General features: G+C 35.0%; 2 protein-coding genes across 2 annotated transcripts; both read right to left on the bottom strand.

The window, feature by feature from the left end:
- Window positions 1-2441: 2441 nt before the first annotated feature.
- On the bottom strand, window positions 2442-5788 carry LOC103477664 (uncharacterized). The gene is made up of 5 exons (XM_008430920.3): window positions 5567-5788; window positions 4573-4867; window positions 3592-3746; window positions 2860-3139; window positions 2442-2732 (listed from the first exon to the last, which is right to left on the bottom strand). Exons 1-5 carry the CDS (start codon window positions 5628-5630, stop codon window positions 2582-2584), a joined length of 945 nt encoding a protein of 314 aa, XP_008429142.2. The 5' UTR covers window positions 5631-5788; the 3' UTR covers window positions 2442-2581.
- Window positions 5789-7378: 1590 nt separating this feature from the next.
- On the bottom strand, window positions 7379-10236 carry LOC103477658 (uncharacterized). Its single transcript, XM_008430912.3, has 5 exons — window positions 10173-10236; window positions 9224-9512; window positions 8639-8793; window positions 7973-8252; window positions 7379-7879 (listed from the first exon to the last, which is right to left on the bottom strand). Exons 1-5 carry the CDS (start codon window positions 10234-10236, stop codon window positions 7729-7731), a joined length of 939 nt encoding a protein of 312 aa, XP_008429134.2. The 3' UTR covers window positions 7379-7728.
- Between the last annotated feature and the right edge of the window lie 1279 nt (window positions 10237-11515).

Here is an 11515-nt window from a genome sequence, read left to right on the forward strand (position 1 = left end):
ATTTTAGGATTTGAATTTTTATATGATTTTTCTGTCTGACTTGGTTTGATTTTATGTGCAATGAATATTCCAACATTTTAACCACAAATGTTATGTAGAAGGTTGCCTACTAAAAACCGGGTGGAATTTTTCAGCTATAAGATGGTGTTTCTGAATTTGGGCTTATACGTTTTCATACTATATTTTAAATTAATATTTTAGAGTGTAATCTCTTTGAAGAGATTAAAAGAGGGTTTGTTAAGAAAATATATTTAAAATAAGCTAGTTTTGAAATTTAACACGACTTGATTGAAATAGCCTAACTATAGTTTTAAAATGTATAACTTATTCTGGCCTATTGATCTTTATTTTACCTGTAGTTAAGGCAGATTGTTTGCCAAGATCTCTGATCTGCCCTTTGTCTGTCTGGGAAACAATCAGTAGGAAGTTCCAGCTTTTCACACTGATCTGTGAAAGCCATAAACCAGCAGGAGTTTGGAGAAGCTCTCCTTAGACAATGGGAGCAAATGGCTGTAGAGAGAGGGTCAGAGACAGGTCTTGGTTGGATGAGCAAAGATACGCCTTATTTGAATAAATTAAAGAAAGGGAGATAAAACTTTCCACACAAAGTAACAAATCAGATTTGCGCTTGCAATTCTCCAAAGACGTCTTTGCTGTCTGTTTGTCTTTTTCCTTTTCTCAAGTAAATTCATGTGTTGTTTGTGCTCTGAGGTTTCTGATGTTTTGTGATGTGCTTTTCTGGTGATAGTGTTCATCTGTCTTGAATAAATGCTGATTATTGTGACGCTGTCATCTCTGTGTGATCTCAGTCCTTGCACACAGCATTTTCTGAATCCGGGCATAGAGAGGATATAACGAGTCAAAAGGTTTTTAAAGTTTCAGAATAATTTTTCCTCTCTTAATACCGTCAATAGCATTGCTGGCATCCACAAAACTATCCCATTCTCCTTTTAGACGATTAGACTGAGTTGCTTTGCCACGTAAAGCCAAATTTTCTGGAAGAAAAAAAAACAAACAAAGCAAAATAGCTGTTGTGAAACTAGTCCAAAACTTGTGTTTTATAAAACACAAGTTGTGTCAAATCTTTACATTTGAAACATACTATAGCATTCTCAATTTCAAAAAACAAATATTTCAGATCTATGTTCTATGTTAAAATCCAAATTTTTATGGAAGGTTCCTGATAGATTTTGGCTTATTTCTCTTATGCACTGATTGTGCCTGCACTGATAAAAAATGATATTCCAGATTTTTAAAAAATCCAAATACATTTTGCATCATTGTCACTACATCCATGAGAAATTTTGTTGAACAACAAAGATGATGGCTCCACAGTTTAATAATTTGACTGTCCGTGAATCAACAAGACTGTAGAAGGAAAAACATTTCATACGCAGATTAAGGTACATTATGCTTACTATATTTATAAGCTGAGGCTGTCGTCAGGAGAAGCAACACAAGCAGAGCTGAAGGGTGTCTCATTGTTCTGATTTAGACTCCAGACAAAGTGCACAAAATATGCCTTTTAAAATCTATTTGTAAGAAAAAAAACAGAACTCAATGAACATTATACACTGAAAGAGAGACAATTCTGTACATTTTATTGCACGTACCTTGGTCTGTCAAATGTTACTAAAGAAAATGAGGAGCTACTGTTTATTAAGGAATATACGCAGGAATCTTATCATGACGTGTAATTTGTTACTCTGATTATGACTTTGCTTTTCCTTAGAATTAGATAACATGTATTGTGCAAACACGTGAGGGATTTGTCATGTGGCACGTTGCTCTTTGCTTTTCAACAAAGCATTTCTTATCTTGTATGTGATAGCTGCTCCTTCTGCCCTATTTTACAAATATAGGGAAAGACACTGGACAAGTTTTTTTCAAAACCCAGCAGTCAAGTTATACAGATGTTTTGTTTGTAATAATTTATGAAGTAAATTAGTATTGAACAGAACTATCAACATGTTTCATAGTATGTTTTACTCTTTCATGTTGGAAACATATATATAACCAAATGTATCTCATTCTAATTCAGTCAGCTGAATTTAACTCAGTTGAGTTGTAGAAGTATGTCATATCCTGGTGGGTTATGTGCAGGTGTTTGTTTAAGACTCTGTGACTGGTTGTGTCACAGAGCAGATGCAGCTTTCCTCAACTGTTTCCCATCAAGAGCAATCAGAAGTGGGATATAAGAAACACCACAGCACAGTTGATGCTGTATCAACTCAGTGTGGCTCCGAGTTTGTGTCGATCTCAGACAAAAACTCTGTCAGTCTAATCAGATATGACAGGCATTCAAGTTTTGCTTAATTTTTCATTTCATAATATCAGGAGAGATGTGGCGGTAAATGGAAGTAGGAGTGCACTACTTCTTAAGTGCACTATTCATGAAATCTTTGGAAAATACAGACGGTAAGGAAATAAAAATAATGGGACTCTGTTTTGCAAAATGTGTTTATTATAATGAGACTCAAGTCAATCTGCAGTTTATGCTAACCTTTTTTCTAACAAATTTATGTAATCATGGAAATTATTAAAAACAAACTCTTCCTTAAAAATTTTAGGATCTTTAAAATTAATCCAATCTGGAGCCGTACACTTCCACCTCACACAGATGGAGATACACAGTTCTTCCAGGTACGACAACGTTGATGTATCGACCGTCCATACCGTTGCACAGAAAGGTTTCAGTAAAACCTGGAGAGATGGTTGAGATCACAGCGCACCTGACAGAAAAAAATAAAAACAGGTACAGTATGAAATATTTCATATTTTTTTCACTGGATAAATCTTATGGTAAGGACGATATATACAATAATATATTTCAAATTCATATAGAGGACAGATTGTTACCTTTCATTGTTGTTTCCATTGTTGTCAAGTGAGTCTCCAATACGAATTTCAGCTCCATTAATTCGAGTGAAGTCTTCTATCTGGTTGGTTATCTTAATAGAGAAAACTTTATGGGTTTTTCCCAGGTCAAGTCTCCACCAGGGGTTGAATTCATTTGCTGTAATACTGCATGAGTGCTTTGCAATGTTGGCTGCTCGATTCCCATCGATAGCGTTGTAGGCAACGTATACACCATGCAGTGTAGACTGGGTAGCTTTACCATAAATAGCCAGATTTTCTCCTGAAAAACAACATTTTAAAATATCTACTGAAATACTGAATTTGGAATCAGGTCACAACAATAAGTATTTAGAGAAACTGTGCATGGCTTTGTTATAGACTCAGAGGTACATTTAATGACACTGATGTTGCTACAATAAATTGATAGTTTATGTTTGAAACAATGTGTCTGTATAAAAGTTCATGGATTATTTACACTCAGTTTCCACACTTAATGCACAATTTAATCTCATGGTCAAGTTATACAGATGTTTATAACTGTAAACTTGACCATGTTTACAGTGGTCAAGTTTACCACTTGAATCAGTCAAACTTGAATAAGTTGACTTATTCAACTTATTCAAGTTGACTTTATTTAAGTCAAACTTGACTTATTCAAGTTTGACTTATACAAGTCAAGTTTGACTTGAATAATTAGACACCTGAAGAAAATGGTAACAATGCAGGTCTCACCAGTTGGAGCACGGTAACCATAGACCTCCACTTCACAGAGTGTAAGGACTCTGTTAAAACCAGGAAGTGACACAATCACATAACGACCTTCCACAAGACTTGTAAAAGTTATTCTCAGTGTCCTGCCAGGTGGGATGTGAGAAATTACAGCAACCCTAAAACAGAGAGAATCGGAAAAAAAAAATCACATTTTTGCTTTAAATTAGGTTGATGAAAAACAAAATTAACTCCACTGCAATCAGTTTCCAGTAGCAAGCGAACCAAGCAAGCGAAGTAGCTTAGCAACCACCAGCGACCCGTTTAAGCAGTGCAATAGTTAGTAAAAGCCTAATCCTATACCAATACTTAATCAAACTCCTTTCAATATGTAGGATCAGCAGCCTTACTCTGGACTTCACACTGTCACCCTTGCCCTGTTTGGGCCAGCTGACCTGTAAAGTATTGTAGGTTATGACCAGGGCACTTAGAGTGCCCTTTACAGACAGGGCACTCTAAGTGCCCTGTCTGTAAAGAGGGCACTTAGAGATTTCGTCTGTAAAGATTTCCTGTAGTCATAAAACCATATTTCCATCCATCCATATTTCCTTGTAGTAGATAATAAAAAGAAGTCTGAAATTATTTAATCACACATCAAAACAAGTATGACAATCTTCTAGCTGCTAGTTAGGAAAATATGAAAAACGTGAATACATAAAGCACCTACAACCATATTTCACTGTGAAATAATTTTCATTTTGGCTTTATTTTATTTATATTGCTGATTCCTAATTAAAGTAACCTCAAAGCACTTTATAAAACTAACAGATCTGATTTGCTTACATAAAAATTTAGTAATTTCAGTCAAGTTATAAAATAATGCATTCAATTTCCGTTTACTAGACCAATTGGTAAATCTAATTAAATTTGGCCAACTGCATGTTATCCTCACAAATTAAATGAAGCATTTGAAGGGGATAAAAAATGTGTATCTGTGTTACTCACACTGGGTTTGATGTGCCATCATCCTGTAAGGAGTCACCAACATGAATTTCTGCTCCGTTAATGTTTTCTGAGCAGCAGTCTCCTCTGTTGGTTACAGAGATGGAAGTGATGATGTAGGACTCCAGCAGGTCCACCCTCCACCAGGGATATGTTCGTTGTCCAGTGTTTGTGCAAGATCCTTGTGTAAGATCGGGATTTCGGTTTCCATCAATAGCATTGCTGGCATCCACAAGACTATCCAAGTCTCCTATGAAACGATGAGACTGAGTTGCTTTGCCACGTAAAGCCACATTTTCTGGAAGCAAAAGGAAGGAAAGTCAAGACATGGTTGCATGAAGTGTTGTTGAGAGTAATTATCTAACAACTTCAGTTTGAAAAGGCAGGGCTTTTAAAGATTAGCATATGTAGAGATCCTGCATGGGAACACAGGACAGATAAACAGACAGGTTCACATTTAATCCTGTTGCCAGTTTAAGAAAAGAAGATTTTTTTTAACTGTGTGAGGAAATTGGAGTTATTGGAGCTCTGGTTTGTTATTGACTCTTTCCTTCACAGAGAAAAAAGTAAGAACTTTTGCATTAGTTAGCTCAGCATAAAAAAATACAATTATATATATGTGGATATATATATAAGTATATAGATGTAATGCTCTTTTAGTTTTTTATTGCCTCTGTTTCTTTATTTTTTCATGTTTGCATGATGTAAGGTGTACAACAAGAAATAAATTGTGTGTTTGTGCACAAAAACATTGACAATAAAGCTGAGTCTGGGTACTTTAGAAAATATATCTCCATCTAGATCCTCAGAAAATTGAGTATAATCACATATTTACAAAAGATGTCAGTACAATCCGGATTGTTCACCACATATATGAGAAACTCAGCTAAACAACTGAGATCCTCCTGCCATAGTTTATAGAAGTTTCTGAACTACATCAGCGGACTTTCACCATGTAAAAATATTAATTGTAGACACAAAGGCAGATGATTCTTACTGTATGCAAGAGAGAAGACCGTCCCCACGAAAAGCAGCAGAAGCACAGCTGAAATGAGTTTCATTGTTCACAGCAGAAAAAAATCACAAAAACTTTGCTTAGAAATTGTCACATCAAATTACTAATAAAACCAGTTACCAGTGTAGTTTACAGAACTAGTTAATCTGGTAATCCGGTGGTCAGTATGTACACACTGGCTTTCAAAAGTCTTAGAAGAAAATGAGGGCCTGATTTCATGAAGGATATTTATACGGACATCTTTATGCAACACATACAGCATTGATTAATCATACACCAGCTATAAAGTTCTTATCTTTCAAAGAAGCAGGTCAGGCACTGCCAGTTGAAGGAAAGATTTATAGTAACTGTTAAACCATGTTCAAAACTGGACACACAGACCGACTGACACTAGAGGTATAACGATCTGATGAAGTGAAGACTCCAGCAATACTTGATATACCAAGAAACCAGATTTATATAGTGGATATTTCATATAGTATTTCAAGGCCCTTACCATAAATGCATTGCTCTGTTGATAGATCACATCTTCATATGTGTCCTAAATGTGATTTACTGTGTAGTTTGAGAAATTACATTCTCAGACTTCCTGGTCACATCTTTCAGTAGAAATAAAATACTACAATAAAGTTAGTGCTACAGTTGCAATGCCAAGTGAACAGTAAAGTGCAGTGTGATAAAAGCCATATATTTCCTGGAACAGATGATTGATGCTTTGATGATTTAACATTGATTCATGAATTTATAGCAAAATAGGAAAATAGAATGGGGTTATGCATGACCACAACTTAACAGGGCATAAAATTGGATTTGAAGAATTGTACATTTGTACAGAAACAGCCAGCTTAAGACTTGGTTGGTCATATACCATGTAGAAACTATGTAGAGGTTCTTGTAGATCTTCTAGAGGTTGTTACACACAGCATTTTGCAGAGTCAGCAAAATGCCACCGCTTCGTACTTTGCAGCCTCAATAAAAGTTTTGATTCAGTCTCCAATTTTCCCTGTGGACATGTTAGAAGATTTTTTTGAGTACCTTTTTAAGCGAGATATAGCTTTTGTATGTCAAAGAACTTGAGATGGCCCTCACTGTTAGTTCTTTTCTTTTGAGAAAATTTAACTCTCAGCTATTCATAATATCTTATTGTGCAATGCAGAATTGTTGTAGCCAAAAAACAAAAAAGAAAATAGCTGGTGTTTGAGGGTAAAAAATGCTAATCGTCACAAAGATGCAACTTTTTCAAGCACTGACGTGTTATTTTAGACTTGACCATTTAGTTTCAGCAACTTGTTTTTCTGTTCTTATCAAATAGGTCAGCGCATATTCTGGTCATGTGACTTTTGTCACCAGAAACCACAGATAAAAAATAAACAAGAGTTTTATGTTGTTTTACAATAAAACACATGAAAATAAGCCCCTTTCTGGTTTGTGGCCAAAAAAAAAAATCAAAAAAACATTTCACTTAACATTCTTTTCATGTTAAAAATATTTAAAACAAAATTTGTGCACATTTTTTTCTTTAAGGTTTTCATTACTGGGACTACATGTTTTACTTAAGTAACCTTCATAGCACCTTTTCCACCTTACTAAAACTAGCACTTTATTTAGCATTGCACTTTAATCATAGATTTGCACTTCAATAGCCATTTCCACACAATAAATTTTAACAATTTCTTTATTAAAATGTATTTGTTCCTAAGCACAACAAAAGTCCATTAGACTATCAGTTACAAATGTTGACATTATAAACATAAAAAATAAAAAGTAAATATAAAGGCTGCAAAATGGATTTGATTTAATTAATCAATATTTAAATCCAAATATACATGCTACATTATCTAACCAAATTGCTGCTGTTCTGGCTGATTATTGCTTCTTTCTCATCATATCTGCGTCAACGTATAAAAACAAAGAATTATTGAATTGGTTACACAAAACACCTTGCAAACTAATTAACAAGACTATTGTTTTCTGTTTTTTACTTTTTGGATTTTCAATAAGTATTTTCTTAAATCAGCAGAACAGAAGCATAAAGTGATTGGATCAGGTTCTAGTTAAAGGATTTAGAGCTAGTCATTAAATCTGAGGAAGACATGTTTTTCTACAAAAATATCAACATTTAAAGGAATGCCAGGTCTATTTAGTTAATCTAGTCTTGATGCGTAGACTTCAACCTCACACAAGATGAGATACTCAACTCTTCCAGGTATGACAATGTTAATGTATTGACCATCCATTCCATTGCACTGAAAGTTTTGAGTAAAACCTGGAGCGATGGTTGAGATCACAGCACACCTGTTAGGAAAAGAAAATTGGTTCTGGTAAGAAAAAAAATGTGATGAAGCAGAAAATATGTTACGTTGCAATATGAGGATTACTGACTAACACCTGGGATTATTGTTGCCGTTGTTATCAAGTGAATCACCAATACGAATTTCAGCTCCTTGAAGTCGTAAGTAGCCTTCCACATTGCTGGTTACGTTGACAGAGAACACTTTATGGGTTTTTCCCAGGTCCAGTCGCCACCAGGGATTTAATTCATGTACTGTATGACTGCAAGAACCTTTGCCCCAGTATCCAACACGATTCCCATCAATGGAGTTGTAGGCAATGCCAATAGAATGCAATGATGACTGAGTAGCTTTTCCATAAATTGCTATATTCTCTCCTGCAACACAAGATTTTAAAATATAAGAATTGATTAACAATTTGACTTCAGTGAAATGTGGGTTCTAACGGTATGCCTGGATGTATATTATTGTAGTGGATTCAAAAACAAAAGCTTTTGAATGAGCTTTAAGCGGCAAAGCAATAATATTTTAGTAGATTTTGTAACTGCGTCATTTGTTCCTGGCAGTTATTTCATATTTGACCATTGCACTTCTTACTCATATAAGATATAGGCTCTTTCTTCTGCGCTGCTGTCTTTTTGGATTATTTACACTCTGAAAATGTGAAACAACTTCATCTTCTGATACTATTCCTAAAATTAGAGATAAAATAACTTGAGCTTCTTTTGAATAATATATTGAGAGTAAGACATGTGGGTCTCACCAGTTGGAGCACGATAACCATAGATCTCCACCTCACAGAGTGTAAGCACCCGGTTTAAACCAGGCAGTGATACAATCACATAATGACCCTTCACAGGACTTGTAAAAGTTATTTTCAAAGTCCTTCCAGATGGGATGCCATCAATTACAGCAACCCTGAAGAAAAAGTGGGAGAAATGTGAGTTTATTTCAATACAATCGAGACAGTAAAATAATGAATGCATATCTATCGACCATGATTTTTCTGCAAGAAATTTAAAAATGGGGAAAAGCAATTTAAAATCAAAACCAAAATTAATAAATGAACACAAACTTAAATACTGTATCATTTACATACTATATATCATTCAGTGGATAACAAACATCTATATACTTTGTTTATGTTTTTTTTTTTTTTACATTTATCATATCCTGTAGAATTAAAAACAATACATTTGTTAAATAAATATAAGTTTTATAAGTGAAATGCAAATAATTTCAGTTTATTAGGCCAATTGTAAAACACTTTATATTCAAGAATCCTCAGGCGACTGAGAGTTCTCCTCTTTCTTTCCAAACATTTGAAATAAAAAAGGGTTTTACTCACACGGGGTTTGATCTACCATCATCTTGTAGGGAGTTTCCTATATGAATTCCTGCTCCGTTAATGTTTTCTGAGCAGCAGTCTCCTCTGTTGGTCACAGATATGGAAGTGATGATGTAGGACTCCAGCAGGTCCACCCTCCACCAGGGGTGTGCCTGTGATCCAGTGTGGGTGCAAGATCCTTGTATAAGATCGGGATTTCGGTTTCCATCAATAGCATTGTTGGCATCCACACTAAACTCTGATTTGAGCCGATGAGACTGAGTTGCTTTGCCACGTAAAGCCACATTTTCTGAAAAAAATTAAAAAATAAACTAAACAAAACAGTGAAACAACAATAGCTGTTGTGGCACTTTTTCCTTTCTTGCTATGTATGTTGGTGTTTTGAAAAACATGTTTCTGATTTAAGCATAAGGAAATGAAGCAGCTCTAATAAAGGATGAAGTTCCATCAAGTCTTTAAAGTCGTGGCTATTTAACATGGGGGTTGCAACTGGTGGTACTGCAGGAGGGCAATGAGATCTCTGATTATATTTTATTTAACTTTTAAAAGTTGTTTTTCAATACACAATATTATGAATCCAATATAAAAGGAGGCATAACATAATGTATTTTGTTCAGAAATACACATGTGTTACTGTTCATGCAGTCCTAGTTTGAGTTGTAAACAGGGCTGGCTGACATTAAATTAAAATGTATAGTGTTCTCAAGTTTTATTAAATATACATTTCTATGTTTTTGTGTTGAATTTCAAATATTTCTGGGAAGCCCCTGAGTGTTGGTGAAAAAAAAATCATCTGAAAATCCCAATCTGTTTTTTTTTATTCTTGCCACTAAAAACATGAGAAACATAGCTGAGCAACTAAGATGGCAGCCTCACAGTTTACTGTTTTGACATTGAGTGAATCAAAAGTAAAACATTTAATTTGCAGAGGAAGGCAGATGATTCTTGCTGTATCCATAAGCCACGGCTGTCACCAGGAGAAGCAGCAGAAGCAGAGCTGGAGTGTGTCTCATTGTTCTGATTTACGCTGCAGAGAAAGTTCACAAGTCGGATATCAAAATCTAATTGTGAAAAGAAAAACTGAACTCAATGCACATTACAGACTGATTCTGGTGTAAGTACCTTGTGTCAAAAAGTCACTGAAGAAAATGAAGAACTGCTGTTTATCAAGGAATATTTATGCAGGAATCTTATCGTGATATATGCTTTGTTACTCTGCTTGTGACTTTGATTATTCCTTAGAATAAGATAACATTTATTGCTGCAAACCCGTGAGGGATTTGCAGCTTCTAACATAATTTTATTTACTTTCATTCTGAGGATTGAAAAAATCTGTGTCATGTCATGCTAAAAGATGAAGGCCATAATAATTTAAATAAAGACCTGTCAAATTAAGCCAGCTTTACTGGACTGAAATGAAAAACTTAAGACAGTTTGTGGGTTTTATCAGTGCAGCACCTGTCACTGTTGATCTGAAGTTTAGTTATTGCCTGTTTTCTATGTGTTTCAACATTTTACTCAAATTCATCTGAAGCATCTTAAAACTTAGTAACATCTGTTAAAATGAAAATGAGTAAGTTCTGGACAACGATGAATTTAAAATCGAGAAAGTTTATGGCTTTATTTTGATGCAACAGAAATGTCGGTCATTGCCGTGCAGCACGTTTTTCCCCTTTGTAAATAGCGTATCTTATCTTACATGTAATAACAAATCATCATCTTCTCTATGCCTTATCTATCCTAATTTACCCTTAGAAGGAAAACCGATATTATTTTACGGTCCCCAGTAGCTCTATAGCTCACAGAGGGCCAGCAGAGGACAGTGAGGGGAGCAACAAATGTCCTATGCAGGATCTGTTTTAAAGAATCTGAAATAAAAGGGCTCTGAACACTGTCTGAGGATCCAAACTGTGTGTAGGAGCCATGTTTCCTGCTTGCCTGTGTTTATCACCCAGGAATTGTATTTAATTTTGTTTTCTGATTATGCCAGAGGCAGATACAGGGTTTTTTAAGGTCAAGTTCTGTTCAGGTGTTGCTAATGAGAAAGGGAAAACTGTTTTCTACTGTGCCTACTCAACAGTTCTGGCGGACTTTGTTTGTAGGAAATGGAAATGGAAAGATAAATAGACTTTGTAAAGGAATAAAATTACTTTTATAAGTGGATCAAAACTTTGAGTGCATGTAAAAAACAACAACCAGAAGTGTAAAATATGATAGTTGCTACACTGTGACTTTGTGAACATTTTGAGCTATATACTCAGTGGTAATGCCACACCAAACACAGTACTTTGA

This window comes from Poecilia reticulata, chromosome 16 (assembly GCF_904066995.2).
Source record: "Poecilia reticulata chromosome 16, P_reticulata-male-v2, whole genome shotgun sequence".
Lineage (NCBI taxonomy): Eukaryota > Metazoa > Chordata > Actinopteri > Cyprinodontiformes > Poeciliidae > Poecilia > Poecilia reticulata.

What these genes read in the sequence shown, in the direction of transcription:
- LOC103477664 (XM_008430920.3), bottom strand. Translation starts at nt 5,630, where the DNA reads ATGAAACTCATTTCAGCTGTGCTTCTGCTGCTTTTCGTGGGGACGGTC. An exon ending in GGTCTTCTCTCTTGCATACA is followed by an intron (nt 4,868 to 5,566) that starts GTAAGAATCATC and finishes TTTTGCTTCCAG; the next exon opens with AAAATGTGGCTTTACGTGGC. An exon ending in TGGTTACCGTGCTCCAACTG is followed by an intron (nt 3,140 to 3,591) that starts GTGAGACCTGCA and finishes GTTGTTTTTCAG; the next exon opens with GAGAAAATCTGGCTATTTAT.
- LOC103477658 (XM_008430912.3), bottom strand. Translation starts at nt 10,236, where the DNA reads ATGAGACACACTCCAGCTCTGCTTCTGCTGCTTCTCCTGGTGACAGCC. An exon ending in AGCCGTGGCTTATGGATACA is followed by an intron (nt 9,513 to 10,172) that starts GCAAGAATCATC and finishes AATTTTTTTCAG; the next exon opens with AAAATGTGGCTTTACGTGGC. An exon ending in GATGGTAGATCAAACCCCGT is followed by an intron (nt 8,794 to 9,223) that starts GTGAGTAAAACC and finishes CTTTTTCTTCAG; the next exon opens with GGTTGCTGTAATTGATGGCA.